General features: G+C 38.6%; 1 protein-coding gene across 1 annotated transcript; it reads left to right on the forward strand.

Moving 5' to 3' along the window:
• Positions 1-22,121: 22,121 nt before the first annotated feature.
• On the forward strand, positions 22,122-23,437 carry foxq1b (forkhead box Q1b; the record flags this gene model as incomplete). The annotated part of the gene is made up of 1 exon (XM_081377952.1): positions 22,122-23,437. The coding sequence occupies one exon, from the start codon at positions 22,122-22,124 to the stop codon at positions 23,052-23,054; it is 933 nt and encodes a 310-aa protein (XP_081234078.1). The 3' UTR covers positions 23,055-23,437.
• Positions 23,438-23,676: the final 239 nt, after the last annotated feature.

A 23,676-nucleotide genomic window follows, 5' to 3' on the forward strand; every position in this document is an offset into this window, starting at 1 on the left:
TGTGGTTTGGTGGTTGTGAGTGTATTACAACGTTACAAAGCAGATATTAGTAAAGGTTGGTATATTAACATATGATACGGTTAATGAAATGCATTCATTTAAGTTAAATCTGTAAAACCTAAAATGTCACTACAGTAAATATCTATATCCATTTCAATAAAATTATTCGCTGTTTCAGTACTTTACAAATATTACACTGTAAAAAATGATCGTAATTTTAACGGTAAAAGACTGTAAAAATGCTACAGTGAAAACCTGTTAATTGGTTAACAGAAAGTTTCCGTTCTATATACGGTAAATAACTGTGATAGATCTAATGGTACATTTAATGTAATTGTACTGTAAAATACCGTTAAAATTACAGTTTTTGAAAGTGAAAAAGAACAACTCATTGTATAATTTACAGTGAAAAACCGTAAATTGCCATTCCCACAATTCCTATGTTTCTTCATAGTTTTCTTCGTTTTTTCTAATCAGTTATGTACATTAGGGTTTTATGTTACATTTAATGTTGTTAAATTAATGTTTATTGCATTTTTACAATTTCATGTGTGTTACCGTGATGGTGTTTAATGTTTGTGTGAATGACACTGTGCAGCTTCTATACTATTAACTTTCTTGTGGAAGAGCTGCTTGTGATGAGCTATGATTGATCATGTGACTCTCATCACTGCTGTGATTGGTGGTTATCAGTGTATTATGGTACAAAACAAATATTAATACTTCAATAGGACGGTAAATTCACATTATATCAGATAATAAAATACGGTTTATTACTGTAAATTTTAAGTTAAGTCTGTAAAACCAATAACGGGTTGCTACCGTATTTTTGACGGTAAAATTCTGGCAGCCACAGCTGCCGTTTTTTTACCGTAAAAATCACGGTTAATTTTTTTACAGTGTATCTATTCATTTTGTAGACTGTTTAAAAATATTTACATATTCCATATTTATCATTAATCATTTATCACCATATATCATCTGTGTATTTTGTAAAATGAAAAAAGTGTACTAAATCCTTTAAATATTATATAATATTATATTATTTATGAGCTATAGTTAAAGGGTGAGTAATGTTGCTGAATCTAACTGTACCTCAAGGGTTTTCTGTCTAAGTCTGTAGAAGTAACCACAGTTTTAAATGAGGAAGTGTTTTCCCTGTTGTACATAATGATCTGACATCATTGCTTACTTGAGTTTTGATGAAAGTGATTACTGATGATGAACAGCAGTGAAAGCTTCAATGAATCAGTCCTGCGGTAAAGATCACGTGATTGAAAATAACCTAGAACCATTCAAGGTGATTACAGTATATTGCACCGTGGAAAACAGTCTAAGAAGAGACATAAACCAAATAATAAAAAGTGATAGAGAAGGAGAGTGAGGGGAGAGTGAGGGGAGAGTGAATGTGTGTGTGTGTGTGCGACTACTCCACCAAATCATCTGCCTTCAGGATTACACAGTAAGTTATTACCTAAACAGGAGCCGATCCCAGAAAGGAATAGATGTAGTGACAATAAACTTCCTGTAAATGCTCATTTCTGCATGTAAGCACAAACACACACATTAAGCCATCCTGCCACCCAGCTCCATAAACATGTGCCTACCAAAATCAAACTGCACCTGACAAAACAATTCTTCCGAAAAGCCAAAATCGAATTTGCACTTTGTGCTTTTGTGGCGTGATCGCTGTTGCCTGACATAGGTCAGTCGACAACAAAGCATTTGAATGATTTTGTTGCGATATAATTAGTACAAAATGTTGAAATCTCCACTTATCGATCACTGCCAGCCTACCTACTGTCTAAAACTAATGTACCTTGACTCCAATGGGGCAGAGAGTGAGGGTGAAGCACTGCCGGCACTGTTGTGACTGGCGAAACGGCATTAACCATAAATGAATGAACGAATATTTCTGTGAAAGAAAACCTGGTTCCATAAACGCTTTCTGTGTCTGAACTGAACATGAATGTCATTTAGACCTCTGGGGATAAGATCAGTCTGGTTGGAGGTGAAACAAGCCACTCATAACCTTTGGGTTTAGATAGACGTGAGACCTTTAGAATGGAGAACAGGTTAATATGACTGTGTTTACAGCAGTGGAATTATTAAGTGCACAATTAATCAACATAAAAGGATTAATCTGACAAAAGCGTGATGAAGAAGAGAAATATGACGTAAAAATCTAGAGATGAACTGAAAGCCAAATAAATCTAAAGTAAATGAAGTAACATTTTGACTAGAAGGCTTTAAAACGATTTTTAAGAAAATGGGTTTAACCAAGATTGGTTTATTAGTCTGCCCTTTGGTAATAAATATATAAATCATACAAAGAAATCAAAATCAATTCAACACCCGTATCCTTATCTCTCATTACCCTAATCAGCATGTTTACATAACTTTACAAGCGCACTGCTATACTGTGTGTGTTTATCTTTCCCTCTGATTAGCTACATTTATACAGGACTTTGAATAATAACCACTGACTTCATTCTGAAGCTTTAGGCACTGGAAATGAATGGTAGCCAGTGGCCAGCTGACTGATAATAAAACCAGTCAGGGCTTGTGTCTGTCAGGCCATGTTTGCGTAGTAATGTGTGCGTATGGCGTATGTGTCTATTACAGGAAAGCTTTGTGTATGAGAGTCCTGTTTTTCTCAGTAATCTTCATGATTCATGTTTCTCTTTGGCCTTGAACTTCAGTTCTAACCTTTAATCTAGTCAGATGACATTAAACTGTTATAAAACTGTTATTAAACATGGTAGTGGATGGAATATGTAAATAAACACAGAGAGTTATAATGACAAGCATTCAGACAAGAAATGTCCTTTGTACGTCATAAACTCCTGTGTTGTAACTTATCAGTGTAGTTGTCGCCATTGTGTTCATGGACTTTTCAGTTAGTTGTCATTTGTCACATGTTCCTTTGTTCAGTTTCCCGCCACTAGTCTGTCTCCATGGTTACCATCATTAGTTCATCTGTATCACCTGTGTCCTATTAATTACCATCACCTGTGTTTGCTATTTAGTTCCTCCTGTTCACTCTGTCTTTGCCCGATCTCCGTTATTTGTAAGTGTGTGTTGCTCAGCCTGTTTACCTGTCTTCTGGATTATTATTAAAACATTGTATTGGAAAATATCTTCTTTGCCTGCCTTCCTGCAACCCACCCATACCTGTCAACATTTGTTTTTTAAAATCCGGGAAATTTGTGCGGGGACTGTGGGGGTTGGGGGGGGGGTTGGATGTCTGTCAGCTCTCTTTCGGGTTAAACTTTCCGCGACTGCGCAACTGGGTTATAGGTTGCCAGGTTGAGGTGACAAACGGGTTGAAATTGTATATGGTGTGTGGATTGTGTGATATAATGCATTTAATACAAGATCTGGCAACTGGTCAACATTAAACAAACATATTGGTCCGATTATTAATAAAGGAGTTTGGGCAATGCAAATTACGGTTACAGTTTCCCGGGAGAAATAACAAACCGAAAAGGGTCCGGGAGATAGGGCTAAAAAATGGGAGAAACCCGGGAAAAACGGGAGTGTTGACACCGTGACAGTAGTGTTACGTAAGTGCTGAATTATTGTAGAGTGCATGCTGGCTATTTTTAAACATCATTAAATCAAGCGTTTTTGTACTGCTTTCTGAAAATGTTTATGTCTGTCTATCTGATGTTCAAAATGTAGCGTGTATCATGACTATATGTCTAAGAGCACATCAGCATTTCACTTTTTCTCTAAAACCACATAAAATACTCCAACATCAATATAATGCAATAAAATACTTCTACAGTAGGCTACATAAAAATGCATTTTTTATTTATATTTTTAATATTTTTAATTAACATTGAAGAGCTGACTTGCAAATAAATGTTCTGCAACATGAAAATGACATTTAAAAAAACTGCAATTAGAAAAGATTTGGCAAACATGGATTCAAACATGGATTTTATCAGTAATTTCTGCTTGAGGGGCTTAAACAAAAAGAAGAGGACAGAAATGATTGAAAACTTTTTCTCTTTAATACCCTCCTGTAATCCTTTAAAAGACAACAAGCAGAAATGACGTGATAAAACGATAGCTTTGTAAATGCTCAAGGTTTGTTTACAAGCACTGTTTCAAGGGTTGCCAGCAAATTTACACATACAGCGATTATAATAATGAGAAAAGCACTTTAAGAGAAAAAAGACTAATGTAAAAAGACCATAACAAACAAGAATATTATTGATTTTGAGGCACTAAAATGCTGTCGTGAATAAGGCCTGATGTTGGTGAACTGGTGGTTTAAAGGGATCTATCGATTGATTTATATCTACAGGGGTAGGACAATGAAACTGAACCACTGGCCAATATAGTGTTGGAGGCCAATCTTCACTGATTTTACATTCCATCAGTAAGAGCAGAGTGTGAAGGTTGAATTAGCAGAGCAATAGCACAGTTGTACATAAACTAGTAATCCACAGAACATAATGGGAAACATATCAAAGTTCAAAAGAGGACAAATTGTTGGTGCGCGTCTCGCTGGCTCATCTGTCACCAGGACAGCAAGTCTTTGTGGTGTATGGAGAGCTAGCCCGAGTTTCCCCATGCTGCCTTGTGTGCAGCACGATTTTATTCACGCTGCTAGGCAGCCTGGACACCATGGACTAGATTTTCCCCTCAAAAAGGGAACCAATCACAGAACGGGGAGGGAGCAGCAAGACGATGACGACGTCAATGCGACACACCGAAGCAGTTTGTTTATATCTACGGATCCAACATGGCATCAGACGCGAAGTTACCTTTCCATGCAGCCTTAGATAGTGTTAGTTTAGAACGCAAGTTTATTTCATCTTCTTCCTCGTCGAATTTCTGTCGCTCTACATACGTCATCTGGTATAATTGAAACGATTGGCTATGAGCTACGTGCAGGCGCATTTGATAGACATTCGTAGCGCCCAATAAACGGCTCTGGGCATTCGTAAACCACGCCTCAAATACGAGAAAATGAACATGTGGTTCCCAGACCACGTCTCAATGAGAAAGAGGTCTGACGTTAGCCAGGCTAATGGAGAGCTATGGGGTAATGTCGGCATACCTCCATGTACAACGAACCACATCCAACAGGTGTAACTGTCGACGTAAGAGGAAGCTGTCTGAAAGACATGTTCAGGTACTAACCCAAACTGTATCCAAAAAACATAAAACCACAGCTGCACAACTCACTGCAGAATTAAATGTGCACTTCGGCTCTTTCGCACTACCAAAAATGTTCATCAGGAGCTCCACAGAGTCAATACTCAAGGTTGGGCTGCTACAGCCAAACTTTTGGTAACTCTTTAATGCCAAAGTCAGTTTCCTGTGCTATGATGGTAGTCCCAGGAATCTGGTTTTCCTGTAACTGGGATGGCAGGATCATGAGGCCGTTATCTGATAATCTGAATAACTTTGCACAGGTGTGTTATTAACCAAATATACTCCTCTCAACCACTGATACAGCGATGAAATGGAAAGATGTTGAAAGGCTAATGAGACACGTGTGTGTGTGTGTGTGTGTGTGTTTCAACCTTATCATCAAAAGTGTTTGCCACTCTAATTAATCACAGTTAAACAAATGAACTGTCTCACACACAAATACACCCACGTGCACACGGGTAGTGCAGACGGACTATTTGAAATCACATCAGGCAGTCAAAGCTTTCTTTCAAGGGAAATAAACAGGCCTCTGCCATAGCAACGAGGTAATGTTGCATTAAACATTACAGAGCAGTTGATATTTTATGTTATCGGGTTACATTTAGCCACATTCCACAGCACACATATACGCAAACACACCTGGGCCACACCTACACACATCAACAGGACCCAACAACCACTTTAAAAAAAGAAGCAAGCAGAGAAACGATGGAACGAGAGAAAAGAGATGTTTGCAGGTGGATTGCCTCTGCGAAAGCTCTCAGTCAGAATACAACCTCAAAACAGCATCCATTTATGACTCCATGCTGTTTGATGTAGGTGTGTAAGTCTTTCTGAATAGAGTGGAGCAAAGAAAGGAGAAGCGAATGAAAGAGAGAGTGAGAGAGAGAGAGCGCGATATACAGCACAGAGAGGTGCAGGGCAATGTTCAAGAGCACATATCATCTGTTAACCTGCGCTAAACAAAGAGAGGTTTACACTGCCGAGGAATTCAAAGAACTTTTGGCAGAGAAAGAACGAGACAATAGCGGCCCCGTCGAGAGCGAGACTCACTCTAAATCTGCCACATTGTGTTCCTGGCTTTGATCTCTTCAAACTTGCCTGCATGTGTAAGGTTTTGCTCTTTAAATACATTAAGACCTCAGACGCAGTTGGAGTATTTGCCCAAAGATTAGTTTACTTAAAAACAGAGAGACAGAAACCGCCCGAGTCAAAAAGCCCAACGGAACGGCTAATCTGCCATTCAGAACACTATCGCTGCATTACAACAAGACTGTGTGTGTGCGTGTCTGTGGTAAAACATCAGGTTCAAAGGACTTCGGCTCATAAAGCAGTCAAGGCCTTTTGTGTTAATACTTTATCCTGTAACAGCATTTGATCCAGGAGCAGCCAAAATATACAAATGTAACAATTTGGAGTTAAGCATGACAAGAAAGAAGTGCGTGTGTGCACGTGTGTGTGGATGTGGATTTGAAGAGGTTTATGTTACTGGGGTATATGCTTGTATTTTCCCAAAACATATTTAGAATAGTCACTTCTGCATGAAAAAGAACAATGTTTTACCCAACTACGAACATCAACTTAGCTATATCACTTTTTTTTTTAAATGCCAGGAAATAATGCTTTGCTTGACTGTTCACACAAAGACTAAAGGAAAGTTTAGTCTGTTTGCTTTAAATCTTCTTTTTTTCCACAAATATATATTTTTTGACTAGATGATTCCCTTAAAATTCATTCAGCCACCTCTGCGTCTATAGGCCATGTAATGTCACGTTCAGCATCATTTCAGCATAAAATAAGATCTCAGACTAAAACAATAATTCATCTTTTTAAAATTACATTGTTCATATAATTCTCATGCTCTAATCCTTACAGGTAATCAGTTAATGTAAATAAATATATTAGGGCTGTGAAACGATTAATCGCGATTAATCGCATCCAAAATAAAAGTTTATGTTCACATAATATATGTGTGTGTACTGTGCATAATTATTTTGTATATATAAATACACACACATGCATGTATATATTTAAGAAAAATTTGTTATTTATATATATATATATATAGTATATTTAAGCAAATATTTCTTAAATATATACATGCATGTGTGTGTATTTATATATACAAAAATAATTATGCACAGTACAACAGTGCACACAGTTATTTATTCCTGTGATGGCAAAGCTGAATTTTCAGCATCCTTAATCCAGTCTTTAGTGTCACATCCTTCAGAAATCATTCTAATATGCTGATTTGCCACTCAATAAACATGTCTTATTATTGTGAATGTTGAAAACAATTGTTCTGCTTTTTTTCTGAAACCCTGATACATTTTAGAGGATTATCTGATAAATAGAATGCTCAAAAAACAGCATTTATTTGAAAAACAATTCTTTCTAACATAATAAATGTATTTACCATCACTTTTAATCAATTTAATCGTCCTTGCTGAATAAAAGTATGAATTTCTCTCCAAACCTAAAAATCATATTTTTTTTAACTGTAGTCTAATAATGTTTAATATCAAATAGGCCTACTGTCCGTTTGGGTTTCTGAAATTTGGGGGGAGAAAACCAAATTGTCTAAAAAAACTAAAATAGAAGCATAGCAACTTTAATGTACTTCTGCAAAAAGTTCATTAAAATTCTGGAAGATAATTACTGGATTTTGTATAGCTTCATTCACTATCAACATATATTCAAAGTGAAGCAAAGGTTCAAGGTGAAGCACACATGAATACTTCAGTGCATTACATTGCAAATAACCACATGCACAGTTTCTCAGAGTTGAATCTGTCTGACAGCCATTAGTGTCATTGGTAGGAGACGTATTGAGAAGTGAAAGTCCAGAATACTGTCATGGTGGACAATTTATTGAGGCAACAGTTCGGTTAGAGACATGAGTCACACCTGACAGGGGTCTGCGACCCGAAACGTTGCCACAGAAAACTGGAAATTACAAGTCAGTGTACTGTACTGTTTAAATCATCAGTCTCGATCTTTAACAATTACCTAAATGAGCCCTTCAGGGATTGTTTTACTTATGAGAGGATCTGGACTTGATGTGCGAATAAACATCAACACATTATTTTGTGTTCGGTGAGTATGTCAATGTGCTAAATGCCTTGAGGAAAGGTCAAGATAACTTAAAAGGTGACAGGGCAGGGGTGACATCTTCAGTCAAAAAATTTCAATCAGCAACACCTTGAACAAGGCAGCACATAGAGAGCCACTCTGAGATCTGTCATCATGTCTTTGGGGTGTGGAAGAGAAACCCTGAGGTTCAGACACACTCACCTCACTGCAGTGCAGACACGTACATCCAAGAATCTCAGGAATTTAGATGTTTCAGACTTGATCTCTCACCTGGAAGTTGGAGAAGGTAAAAAAAAAAAAATCAAATAAAGAGCTCATCAGATAATCACATCATTTTAGTGTGTATATTTGGCATGAAATAGAACAAGCAAATCAGGTAAACATCCTTTTGACCACCCTGTTAGTTTCACAAATTCTACGGTGGCAAATGCTTGATTGGAAAAGATACAGTTCAATGGAAAATAAGTTTTGAGTTCTAGAAATGACTGTGATTTCATAGTAACCACAAAAGAAAAAAGGGATAGGCCTAGGCCTGTTTGATCAGGATATCATCTTTTTAACTTATTAACAAATCCAGAAAAAAAAGAAGCGTTAAGTAGCCTATCCATTAAAAATTGTCCAAACTCATTGTTTAAACATGCCTCTAACAATTCTAGCAAATGTACAACGCCAACTGTTACTTTTATAGCCTACGCAAATTATGATTGCAGGTACAGATTATCGATTGATAAAGACAAAGTTTCGCGCGGCTCCTTGGATAATATGTTATCACTTCAAAACACTTCACCATATTGCATGATTCATAAACTATAGGCATACCTTTTAATGTTTCCATCATATATCCAGCTCCATGGCAACTGTTTTTCCGACGCAGCAACGGCTCAGTATAGCTCTCTTGGTAATGAACATTCGATGCTGAGCGCTCAGGAGTCCTGTAAAAAAGTATAACGACATGGTTGCTTCAGCGAATATGTTTATATCACATTTGTGAACAATGTTGGTTAGTCAGGGAATAGCCTACATTCTTTTTTAATCTCAAAAGAGCATTTGCCTTTTAGTGCCGCTCACCGGTCATTTAATTTCCGAACTCCCGCAATACACGAATGAAGCAACGTAAGGAAATGTCGGCACAGTCACGACTCACGTTTATCTGTGTCGGAGAAAATTGAACTCGATTTTTTCACTCAACATTTATCTTTTGAACTGCAGCGGAACTTGCAAAAAGTAACGTAGGCTAATATCTTTTCTTTCTCTCGCCACAGGCATTTTCTGGGTTGCATGATTCTTGACAGAGTTACATTTTCAACAAAAGCACAGTGTTTAATTTCCTTAATGATCTAATTATCTGTTTTGGTATCTGAGTCTGATTTGATGTGCCTATACGTAATACAATGGCTTTGCTCCATTCCAAGGTAGGAAGGAATCATCAAGGCTCGTCCGAATCCAATGTTAGCTTCACATCCATGTCTCCTAAGATTGAGAAGGCATATAGATGTATCCTTCACTGCATTTGAGATCCCACAATCCTGTGCGTTCCATTCCGCGACAAGAAAGATGGCGTCTGACTGCCTAGTTGTAAGTTGGTGATTAGTTTGTGTGTAAATGTCATTTTTTAAATGTGGCATTTCAAAAATCATTTTGTGTAAATGCATAAAATATCACTTTTTATATAATTTCTAGTGAGAAATCACTATTGTAGTGATTATTGCTTATGACTGAAGCTCTCTCTATTTTGCTGTAGATCGTTATACCGTTATGCTGCCTCAAAAATCACTTGAGTGATGTACCAATTCCTGCCTGCACAGTCATTGCCTGATAGGGCAGCGAGGCAACAGGTCGGCTGCATGCCTAAGTTTACGGACGCAGCCACAGGTAGGAATACTTTTTTTTCCAAAAATAAAAAATATTAAGCAATTTGTTAGGATTGTGTTTCACATTGAAGTTGCCTACTTAGCAGTCTCATTCAGCAATACAAAACAAATAGGGCCTACATGCACACACACACACACACACAAAATTAAATGTCTGAACGTGACAAGTTTCTGACATTTGTCTTGAGAAGAAGCATGCATTTGAAGTCTTTTGATCCCTCAAAGTATTTCTTTATTTCTAATAGGGATTTAGAGATTTTCATTAATATTCAGAGTTTTCTTAAGAAGGTCCAGCCTCTTCAATCATATTTCTTCACTGATCTTCAATTGAGAGCCTGATTGTTGTCTTAGATGTTTGTTTATTTCATGTGGAAGAATATCACAGTAAACAACTGCAGTGCTAGAGAAATAAGCAGGATGAATCCAGATAAATTGAGCCCCTTTTTTGAAAACAAACATTTTTATACAGTATATGCATTGCGCATATAGATTAGATTTTATTATATACACTTAATATGTGTTTTTTTAAACATATTTTGCTATGTGCACAGTAACCAATCCCAAAACCTAAATATCTTTTGTGGCAGTCATTGAAACAACCGAAATCAACGAGAGTTTCAATCTGAAAGACCGAAAAATTAGCTAGAGAAGTGGATCTCAACCTTATTGTCCAAAGGCCCTTCCCACTCACAATTTCTACCCAATAAAATATTTTAGAGCTTAGCATAATTAGAAAGATGTATTCATTATAAAAAATAACCAAATACTAAGGAATATCTAGATATTTTAGCTTATTTTAATGCTCGTTTTGTCTTATTTTAAATAATTTTAAGTAATCTTGAGGCCCCCTTGGAAGTTTGTTGAGGCCTCCTAGTTGAGATCCACCAACCACTGAGAGAGAGCTCTGATTTATTTATTTTAGGCTCAGTCTGTTTATAAATGAATACATTTCACTGCTATACTTTAGACCAGATGAGAGGAGAATCTTGGTGTTTTTGTGCATATATCTGGCCTATATCTGAGCCTTTTGTACATGTGCAAATGTTGTTCTCTCTGCAGAATCTACAGGCCACCTAGGAGTTTTGTTTATGGTAGCACGCGCCAGGGCTGCCGGAACTCAGCGCGAGCCCTGCTTGAATTTGTTTAGATGAAGAGGGAATGGAGTGCCTTGTAAGAGGGGTCTGAGAGGGAGAGCATTAAATTGAAAACATAATTCACAGTGTGCAGCAAGTCCTTGCAAAATGCACACAAAAAGAACTATTTCAAGTTTTTAAAAAAGTGCATGAGAGGGAATGTTGTTTTTTTGCCGGCACAAGATGTTTGGAAATTCTGGAGAAAAATTAATCATGGTTTGATTGCTTGATCAACAATGCTACTATAAACCATTGTGACTTCTCTGAGGGTTTCGTGCGACGCCCTTTTGTTCGTCCCTGTGTGCTGTGAAGTGTGTTTGTAAAACAACCTAAATAGTTCTCGCGCAACCACGGAGATTGCAATCTCGCTCCAGGCGTGAGGGTTCTCCTCTTGAGAGCTGGATGGCTTTTCTCCACTGCAAAAGTCAGCATATCTTCATTGGTAAAAAAGCCACACAGAGAGGCAAGCCGATATAGTGCTATCTCTGCTTTTTTCCAAAAAAATGTAATAGATCATTGTGTGTGGTTAGACAACAGGTATTAGTTCAATTAAGTTTGGTTGTCTTGACACTTTTTTCTCTTTCTCGCTCATTTTCTCGTGATTTCTTGAAAAAGCGTGATATTAAACTTTGTTCATCCGCAATTGTCATGTAAATCACATGTAAATTAGGGGAGACTTGTAAATAAGGGGGCCTTGGCCCCCCCTGGCCCACTCATGCAAACACATATTAAACAACATCTTCCAGATGTGCAAATACAGTGAATACAGGAGTGCAAAAACAAATCTCTGCACAAGTTATATTTTTTATTGGTCTATTTATTTTGTACTTTTATAACACAAGTTATGCTTTTCAGTTTTGTAGCTGATTGAGACCAAATACCTTTTGCTTTTTTTTCAGCCCTACAAAAAAAAAAAAAGCATGACCTATGCAAGAGTGCATTCTGTTTAGCCTACTGCTAGCTTAGTGCTTATACAATAAAGGAGGCTGTACTGTACCAACTACCTCAGGGGGGACTAAATGCCGCTAGATGGAACAAACTGTAATTTGCACTAGCCTACTGTCTGTTCAAAATAAATGAAATTAAGAAACATATAGACCTTATGTAGCCCCGCCCCTTTTCAGCGCTGCGCTCGTTGTCTTTTGACTCCCGGTCTGTATTTTCACAGCGACTTTGCGTGTTTATGAATAAACGGCTCGTTTAAAAATCTTCCCGGTCTACTGACATTTGTTAAGCCATCTGCTTTAAACATTACAGTCCTCATTATAACTTTCGTTAACTTTACATTAAAGGGATACTTCACCTCTGGGAAGATGAATGTGTATTTAAAATAGGTCATTTATGTAGAAGAAATGTGAAGAAATTTTTGAATTCGGAGCTTTCTAGCCTGAGAAAAGCCAGAAAATGTATTTTTGGCTTATGTGGATGAAAGACAACAACTCCCAGAATGCACTTGCTTCGCTGCCCTAGGAGGCCACGCCTACCGGTTAGAGAGCGCAGTTGAAAACAACAAGAAGGTTAGGCTACTAACTTAGTGAGTCTCCGTGACGAGTTTGCCCGTGATTTCGAGATCGCCCAAAATGTCCGGGATACGGCTTTTGCGTTCTACAGTCGCCATTCATCATGTTTACTGTGGCGAGCAGGACGAGGCTGACGGCCGCGGGAGAACAGCGCGAGGCCGGTGGCGTCATTACTGAGACGCGCCGGGTCTCGCATCTCTCACGGAGGAGCGGGAATTTTCTTAGCAATGGTAAAACGCACATCAACCGATCACTTGTTTAGCGTTCATGTAAACACTACATTCAGACTCACCAATCGGAATGAATTCAGTTAGATTGAAACAAAAGGTGTGCATGTAAACAATGAATGGCGACCGCAGAACGCAAAAGCTGAATCCCGGACATTTTGAACGATCTCGCCCGCCGGACATGTCCGGGAAAAGGAGGATGGTAACCCCTACTACTCAGCTTTCTCCTACTATTCAGCTTTCTCCACAGAACAAGAGCCTGCTAGCTTAGCTTCCAAAGCTGACACTGTGTGTACATTCTGTGAGTGAGATCCCTCTATGGGCGGGTTGAAAATATGCGGAACAGCTCCTCCTACTGGCTGTAGTCTTTAGCCTCTGGACAGAAAATGACGATTTTTGCGTCATCTGAGGATTTTTTCCAGACAAAAAATACATAAATCTCTTGTCTCATGGGGATATGAGGGTGGAAAGCATGGTAATTTGAAAATATTACAGGTTTTCTACTAATACAAAGCTTAAAGGTATAGCGGAGGATCTTTCCAAATTTTAGATAAGACCCGCCCTCTCCACTTTTTGAAAAGTTTGATTGATTCACCAGAATGATTGACAATTAGGAGGACCAATAGTATAGGTTACCCACCAGGAAGTAAAACATCCTTCGCTATACCTTTAATGCTAAATCCTGAAGTATCCCTTTAAGTAAATCCACTTCATCAGCTAATTACTCCTGCACAGCAGCGCCATAGAAATATACAGAGTGGCCGCAAAAACGGAAGTTAAAAGACAATATTCAAAAGATGGCGGCGTCCTCGTTTCTCTGGTGCTATAGCATTGGGGATTTGTTGCTTCTTCTTTTGTACCAAACTCGTGTCGAACTGTGACCCAAAAACCAAGATACATACCAAACCGTGACTTCTGTGTACCATTACACCCCTAAAGTGACCCATTTGTGAAGACGAAATTAGTGTTTACAAACAAATGCTTGGCATTGATACTTCTGTGTTCATGCATCCTGCTTTATAGTGCTGTGAAAAAAGCTGTGTGAGAGCTGATTTGTCTGGTAGGCAGCTCACCATGAATCTGTGGTCTTTCAGACTAAAGGTGCCTTCAGTGTATGAGACAGAGCCAAAGTGGGGTTGATGGGGGTTGATGGGGGTTTAATATCTTGTGACACACTGGTATGAACAGAAGGAATATAGAAGAATCTCCAAGTGAATCACAATAATAGTGACTTCAAACAAAACCATTTTTGGGAAACAAAATCAATGAATGAAGTCAATTTCTGTGATGTTCTCTCAAAAATTCAGCCGTATTGATGATCTAACAACATTCTGACTTTGGAAACGGAATGAGTGAAACTAAAGAGAAAGGTAACTGCAGAAGTTAAAATTATTTTAAGATTTCCCTACTTCGCAAACTCCTTTTTGGCTTGACAAAATGGTACTCATACAAATCAACTTATCTCATAGGGTTTTTTTGAATGACGTAGTAATGTAGTAAAGTCAACTTAAAAGTGTCAAGACACAGTGCAGAACAGGTGACAAAACATTTTCTGTTGGCATTTGATTGCATTATCTAGTCTCACCTTTAGCTGAACTGTTTTGTGTAATGAAGTGTTGACATGAGCCAAGAATTCCACATCACTTTCTCTCTTCTCCACACGCACACAAACACATGCTCATACACACTCACAGACTATATAAATTTTTTTTTACTTGCATAACAAGGCTCACGAAAGACCCTGGTTTGAGCCTGGCCTGGGTCATGTCCTGATCCCATTCCTCTTTTCCTGTCAACATGCACTCCAATGTAAAATAGTATATATAGATAATAAATAAAAGTATGTACATATATATATATATACTGTATATATATATACATATATATATATATATATATACCAAGGTATAGGCCTGACTAGCGGGACTAGTGGCCCCCTTCTAACCTGCTGCAAAACACTGCCGGTTGAACTTGTACTTTAGACAAAAGTAAAGTGTACACAAAAGGAATGGAAAACATTATTCATAAAGAGCAGTTATCTTGCACATCATTCATGGTGATTATTTTCAGCCGGGCACAAATGTATCTGTGTGTGTGTGTTAATGGATCGATGTTGAATTACCCTGTTCTTTCTGTAATCTGCATCTGGAGATCCGTTTGCTCCAACGTTACTTCCTCTGATTAATAACCCAGACAAATATAAATGAGTAACACTGGATCAATACAGGACTATATTGACCAACAATAGCATCTGCCACTTTATTGAGTGTACTTCAAGGGATAGTTCAACCAACTAATGTCATCATTCACTCATCTTTATTTGGTGTTCCAAACCTGTATGACTTTATTTCTTCTGCAGAACACAAAAGAAGATTTTTTTTTTTTTTTTTACTATTTAAGAACTGTTTTTTGTTCATACAGTTAAAATCAATGGGGCCCAAAACAACAATGGTTGGATCCCAATGACTTTCATTGTATGGACAAATTTTCAGTTTATTTTTTTCAGATTCACAATTTAAAGAGCATGTTGATGTATTTTGTAGAAAAAGATTATTGCAGTGATGTTAATCATTTAATCACACATATTTCTGCACCACTTAAGTAAATCACACACAGTTGTGCTTCAAAACAGATTTAAACTATGTATTAATGTAACAAAATATGAATATCAAGCACCCTCTCTGGTTTCTTTTACAGTAAATCACAGCAGCAGTAAAGCGAGGGCGGGGTGTGTCGTGCGAAGCACAGTGCGTGAGGAGGGCGAGCGTTTGGATCCCCTTTCAAGTTTAGACAAAGACAGCAGAACGGCTACGCTCGCCAGGTAAACACAGATCCACCGGCAGACCATAAGGGTGGAGGGTGGGGGGGGCTTGTTGCTTACATTTCTCTTTAAAAAATGACTCCTGCTCAGCACAGAGTGGAGTTAAAGCTGTCAACACGTGACACAGAGTGCAACTCATATCAGATAATCCAATATCAGATTTTTTTTTAAAGAAAATACCTTTTGTAATGTTTTCTCCGGGCTGCATGCAAGCAGAGCTGCCGTAGCGTGAGGAGCAGCGATAAAGACCATCTAAATCAGCGTGCGACAGAGATGGTTTAAACACGATGTTCTCTTCTACATCCTAAACTTGTCATCCCGCCATCATGATACACAAACTAATCATTGTAGACCCACAACAATTCCGTTTAGTCCTCACCTTACTGCTGTACAACCACAATAACTTTAACAGATTTTAGGTTAACTCTTTCACACATACATCACCTCTCCATAACCTCTCTGTAATAACAGTGCTTGCCTACCCTTGTGTGTTTGTTTATTTTTCTTTTACTGGTTTGGCAAGTTAACATCACCTCAGGTGAAAGCCCTCGGTGAGCGTCTGTGAGCTTTAAAAAGTGCAGGGAAAGGCCACATATACACACACACACACACTGAACAGACAATGGGGGCAGACGTTTTGTTGTTAAACACATGGCTACTCTCAGTAGACACAGGAAATCACAAAGTTTACGTGTTTCTGATTCCTCTCACATGACTGCACACCCACATACACACAAGCCCATTAGAAATCCGACCCAGAGTCATGACTGTTCTCAAAACAGATCTTTTATATTTTGATATTTTATAGTCACTGTTTCCTGATCAAACTCCAAACACACACACACACACACACACACACACACACACACACACATACACATACACATACACAGTGCTTTCATATGACTATGCACTTAGGTACACTAAATGCAGGTCCAGAACGCCAAAATTGTTTAAATGAAATCTTTAAATATTACAGTTTTTCTGAATTGCATGTTGCACTGAATGTTGATACCAATAATGGATGGTAACAATATAAGAGGGAGAGAAGGAAGAGTATGTGTAAAAGAAGTGGTGAACAAGGAGGATGAGGATGAGGAAGAGCAGGTGTGGAGAATGTTGTCAAGGCTGGATCCAAAGATGATATTGTCTGTGATCCGGCCGGACCCAACGTGAAGACATGATGCTGAAGCAGAATCAATCTCTCATTGACCTTGATTCTGCAGTTGCACAAATCTTTAAGTGACTTTATACCATGGTCTGGGTGAATACTCGATTCTGATTGGCTGCAGGGTGTCCGTTAAAAAGTGATAATGGACACTTAGGAAAGGCATCCCGTCAATTTGCCTGATGACAGTTCTAAATGATTGCGCTGGCTCAAACTCACTGATCAACTGCTGCGGTCGGGTCGCTGTGGCCACGTTGCTTGGCAACGCCTGTATACGGGAGATATTAAATAGTGCGCTCGACTTAATAAATAAAAACCCTCACGATTTTTACTCTAAAACACATTAGAGTATTATTAATTGATTAAATATTTCTTTCTTTCGTAAGTGACCATGGTATAAGCGGGTTAATGCCCTTCGAGGTGTCCATTGTCAGGTATTAATGGACACCTCGTCGGGCATTAACCCTTACATAACATGCTTTTCATTTAGAGTTTTTTACTGTAACCTTTTTGGCTTTTGCAGTTGGGTCACTGTATTTTCACAGTATGCAAGAGCTGAATATACAGACATTCGATGGGCCTACTATACAATATCCATTACAATACTACACTTGCAGTGCATACAGTCTAGGCCTACCATTTATTCACCTTACTACTGTACGTTGTCATTACTATACTTTTTTTCGTTTTTTAATTGGAAAATTAGTTTACTTTGTTACAATATGCTTTTTTTTCCTGTAACTGCATGCTTTGGATTCTGTGTTCTCCATTTTCAATGATCTGTAGTGTTTATAACTTTGGCTCGCTGTGTGTATGATCTGAAAGCATTGTTTGATTTTGAGCACAGATAAAATGCTTTTGAGGCAATTGTTTGATTTTGCCAGAAGAGTCAGAGGTTCTCTGAATGTGATTTGAAAATGTGTTTTTGTGTTTAAAGGTTTTAAGAAAGTGAGTGATGGTTTCAAGAAATGTGTTTTAGCAATTCAGAAAAACTGTAAATTCAATCCAATACACACTTTTAAGCTCTGGAAGCAAACGGTTTAATACCAGCAAGTACTCGATAACATGAAGGGTTTAGTTCCTCACTTGTTGATTCACTCATAAACTGAAATAAATGTTTTTTTTTACTTGTCAGAGACTCAAAACCACATGGACCAGCTTCTAACATGACACCATGCACCTGCAATCCTTGCAACTCTGTCACGTTATACACTTTCTGTCACGTAAAGAGTTAGAAACACACTCTAAAACAGAATTAGGTTTCACACTTCATAGCGATAAAACGCCTCTCACGCTTGCAGATGTAAACACATATCCACTCAACAACAAACACACAACTACTCATTGTATCAAATTACACACTTGGAACAAAGATAACAAAAACAGAACCCAAGTGGGAGGAAGGAGAAAATTTAAGGAATTCATTCAGAAAAAAAGAAAGGGAAATGCGAGCATATAGCATGAACCAAACGAGGCATAAAACAGGTGCGTGTTCTCTCATGACAGCTCTGTAAAGGGGTGTCTTTGGGATGTAATCAAATATGAAATACTTTTCACACACATACAAACACCGGTGCTGCCACACACTGCTATACGATCCAAAGCCTCTGTGATAATGAGAGCGTAGACTCGGCTGCGGTATCATTTCTCTCGGCTGTTAGCTCAGCGGTGCGCTAACATCTTACTGTCATTTTGTGTGCCAAAGCTAGAATGTTGTAGTAATCATAGCATCTGGTGGTGGTTAAATGGTAATCCAAATCTTAAGTGATGATCCATGAGTGGTATTACCCACTGACATGACCTTCGTCAACTATGTGACCTATGCAACCTTGTAAGCACTCAATCCCATTTATCATCTCTAATATGTGTGGTAATATGCTGCAAGTCCTTTGGAAACTGCTAAATACAAATCTTATATATATATATATATATATATGTGTGTGTGTGTGTGTGTAATTTTTTTTTGACATTTTGAGATTTTCTACAAGATTACTAAATTTTAGTTTACTAAGATTACCAAACTAAATCTTGAATTTAACTCCCAAATGTTTTTTTGCTAAATAAAACGCAGACAACCAAACAAATTCTTGAAATGCTTGATGGCTTCGTCAGTATTTAAAGTTAAACAGATAAGAGCACTGTAGATCAAGTGCTGGATCCTATCTAAACACAGAAAGAAGATAAATAGATGACTTTGAACTTTTTGTGTAGAGAAAAATCATGACACCTGCATTTAAAAAAAAAAAGATAAACCACACGCACACCTGTGCACACACACATCGCATCGCAGACAGAAAGCCTGAACTTAAACTTATCAGATGGTCACTGAAGCTAAACACAACAGGTATGAGGAGAATGATCATGTCACAAAGAAAGACAGCTGGTGACTTTTGCAGGCCCAGGAATCAGATTGCCAACCATTTAATATGTACTTTCTATTAGTGTTCGATTACATTTTTAAAAAGTAGAAAGATTGGTTTACATGCCCTTTAAATTTCAATTTCAAGTTTTAGGCCTGCTCAAGTGTTCAGCCTGCTGGAAATCATTTTGTCTTGGAATGGAAAGGGAAAGGAGTAAGCACAGGGCCGAAACTCAATCTGACTGCAGCGGTTTGGAGCCGCACACAGAGCCAAACTGCTAAGTTCATATTTATTTGAGTTTCTGACTGTTGAAGCAGTCAAGGCCTTTAAATATATCCAGGGATATTCCAGTACATTTTGGTCTCTTAAAAGAAATCTGGCCAGCATCTTACATCAGGACATCATTTATTTCAAGACGATTCATCAAAGTAAAAGTCTTTGTTGTTTACAAATGAAGTTGATCTGTGTTTCGTGTGTGGTTTATGCGAGTAGATTTAGCAAGTCCTTTTAGTTTTAAAATGGATGATTTTACAAAAGTATGGTTTACATAATGACAATAGTAGGCCTGTGACAATGGATGCATGGATGTGTTTAGCAGTATAATAAATGTACGAGTTAGATTAGAACTTATTTTACGCTTATGTATAAGCAGCCCAGCCAAACTGATTTATCTACACAAAAAGAAGATATTTTGAGATTTTTAAGAAGATGTTACGAACTGTTTTTGTTTATACAATGAAAGTTAATGGGGTCCATTGTTGTTTTGGACCCTAGTGTTCTTCAAAATATCGCATGTGTTGTGGAAAATAAAGCTAAGGTTACCGAGAACTCAACAGTAACACATGCTTAGACTGTCTCCATGGAAGACTATATCATTTGTGTATGTATGTGTATTTGTGTGTGTGTGTTTATAGACACACACCACAAGTCGCACAGGCTTGCTTGCCTGCCCCATGAACCCAGAAAATTACACACACCATCGGTGCACAAGAGAATGTTTTGGATTCACTCGAAGAAAAAATATCCCAAAGGCTTTATAGGTGTGGTTCAAAAGACAGTTAAATGATTATCACTCACCTATAGGGCATGTTAGGAACTTATGAAATTTCATGACCTTTCACTGTGCCTTCACCTCTGGTGAGAGAATAAGAGAGGTTTTTTTATACAGGTGTTGTTTGTTGCCTTCTATTTTTTGTCATATATTCTCTCTGGCCTGTGTGTGATCTCCGTGGCGCCTTTCATATACGTGGCCCTCGTCCAAGCTCATCTAAATTGCGGTAAACTTCCCCATTCTTTCAGAAGTCAGCAACTGCCACGAGCAAATTGTTTCATTAAACATGTAAACTCAGTTTACAAAGAGTGATCGTGAGTGACACGTTGATGTCAGGTATTGGGTGCGTCAGAATCAGGTTTGACATTCCGCATACCGTGACGAGGTCGCCTTACCAATTTCACAGTTCAAATGAATTAGCAGGCATGTTTGCTTTGTCTAGCAAGTGTATTTATGTGTATACAGTGAAAAAGAAGAATGGGGAAATCAACTTCGAAGCCCAGCAACAACTGCTTATCATAATCAATGTTTTTTTCTTCTTCTGATGATAGAATCGTCAAGGGCCATAATAAACCAAGATGTTGGTTATCAGCTTCTCTCATTATGATTGTGAGGACTTTATATGGCCCTTAGAAGTACAGCCAAACTTTAACAAAGGTTTTTCTATCATGGTGGGGATTTTTCACTTATTCTAACAGTTTTTACTAAACCCTTTTGGATTTTTATTTTCACATTAACGTACAATATTTTGCATGTTTATTAAGCTGTTTTCATTGTGGGGGCCATTGGCGGGCTCTCACAGTGTAGGTGATTTTAGGTTTTATAGGCTATCCTTGAAAGGTACATGTAAATAAATAGGCCTGTAAATAATGAGAAGCCTTCAAATCATCACAAGTCATTTTATGATGACTTATTTCCTAAAATACACATGCCTCTAACCATTAGGGGCAGACGTGGCCTAATGGTTAGAGAGTCAGACTGGTAACCTGAAGGTTGTGTGTTCAATTCTCAATACAGGAAGGAAATGATTGAGATGTCCTGGAGCAACACACCTAACCCCCTAATCACTCTCCTGGTGCCACAGGCTGCCCACTGCTCCGGGTGCGTGTGTGTGCACTAACTTGGATGGGTTAAATGCAGAGGACAAATTCTGAGTATGGGTTTGCATTCTTGGCCTTCACATGTCGATTTCACTTTCATGTACAATGAAATTATGTTTTAATTTTATTGTTTTAGATTAAAATTTTTTCAATATTAAGAACCAATTTGAAGTCATTTCCACTTAAATTACATTAAACTGACTTAAAAAACGAGTATTTTGATGAGTTAAAGCAATGTAAAAACATGTTGTCATAACTTATTTATTGAGCATATAGTGAAATGTCCTCACGGGTTATTTTTGAGAAAAGGAAAGAAAGAAAATAGAAAAGAAAACCCCTCACTCTCTATCCGTGCACTTATACGGGGGCAGGTGAGCATCTCTAAATCCTTAACAAGCGTGAATGTGTTTGTGATTGATAGGTCTGTACTGTAAGCCCCGCCCTCGTGGGCCGTCCTTGCAGAGCGATTAGCCTATATTAACGCCGCCGGTGTATTCCGTTGTGAAATACAGAAGCGTTTCTCCCGAAAGTGTTGCTCAAAACAAACAGCAGAAGACTTTAATAAAAAGCTACTCAGTTTAAAGTGAAAGAGGCGCCTTACAATGAAGTTGGAGGTTTTCTCTGCGAGTCGCCTTGTGGACAAGCCTCTGGACCTGTGCAGTGACATGGATGTGAACGTGGCTTCACCACTGTCCACGGAGGAGGAATTGGGCTCGGATGGAGACTGTTCAGCCAACAGCCCAGGACCAAGTGCCCCCGTTTCGGACGGGAAGGCGAAACCATACACGCGTAGACCCAAACCACCATACTCCTACATCGCGCTCATTGCTATGGCGATACGCGATTCCAACACCGGCCGCCTTACACTTGCTGAAATAAACGAGTACTTAATGAAAAAATTCCCGTTTTTTCGGGGCAGCTACACGGGGTGGCGAAACTCTGTACGGCATAACTTGTCATTAAACGACTGCTTTTTAAAAGTGCTGCGAGATCCCTCGCGTCCGTGGGGGAAAGACAATTATTGGATGTTGAACCCACACAGTGAATACACATTCGCAGACGGTGTTTTCCGCCGGAGGAGGAAGCGCATCAGTAAGAAGAACTTGAGCAACTCGGAATCTCAGGAGCGCGCGCCAGCGGATGACAGCCGGCTCCCAGCGCGCGACGAAAGCTCCAAGTTTTCCAGCTCGTTCGCCATAGACAGCATCCTCAGTAAACCGTTTATGCGGAGGGAGCAATGCACAGAGGACACGTGTTTTGGTACCAGGCTAATGTTGTCAGCAGCTCCGCACTTTCTGCCGGTCGTTATGGGCTATCCGCCGTCCACAGTGGCTCATGCGCCTCAGAGCGGATTCCAGGTCAGTTCTGAGGTGTCGAATGCCTTTCCAATCTACAGGTGTAATACGGTGGACATAACTAACATCAAACGAATGCAGGACATATCGAATCCCCTTCCGGGTTTGGCACATTCTCACACTACTACTGTCCAAGAGACTGGATATCACCCCTTCAGAATAGACTCTCTGCTGTCATGAAACGACAAGTGAACATGGCAATTTACAGACATTCGCACGCTTAAACGCAATTTCTTTGGTGTTTGACACACCGGTTATGTGCATGGTGTGAAACGGTTTGTGTTTTGGGCCTATGTGTTTTTTTATTTTATTTGATCGTGACTTTTAAGCCCAGCATGCACAAAGAATACATTACTGCAATGCTGCATGTTTGCTGTTTAGATGTCTTCAATGCCGCGCCAGTGCACAGTGTTTACTGATTCCATTTTCATTTCTTGTAAACGATGGCATAACCATGTCAATAATTCTAGACAGAGTGTGTATTTAAATGTAGTTTGCTTCTTTGTAAAACTGTGTTGGGTGTCTGTGTCAATGTGATGGTTTGTTCAGAGCTGTGCTCAGTAAGTTGGACAACATATGCAGTTGTAGCCTACTTTTCGTCAATAAAAGAAAATATGAGAGAAAGTAGTCATGCAAGCATTTTCAGTCATTATTCTTCTGAAACCATACCTTGAGTGTCACTTAGTTCACTGGTCATTGGACACGTCACTGGCTCCATTCTTCATAATTAAAATGTTTTACAATGATTCTGACTTGCTGAAATGAAATCTGTGCTACCAACAATCATGCAAGGCAAATGCAA

The sequence above is a fragment of the Scardinius erythrophthalmus genome (assembly GCF_964197995.2).
Source record: "Scardinius erythrophthalmus genome assembly, chromosome: 11".
In the NCBI taxonomy this organism is placed as follows: domain Eukaryota; kingdom Metazoa; phylum Chordata; class Actinopteri; order Cypriniformes; family Leuciscidae; genus Scardinius; species Scardinius erythrophthalmus.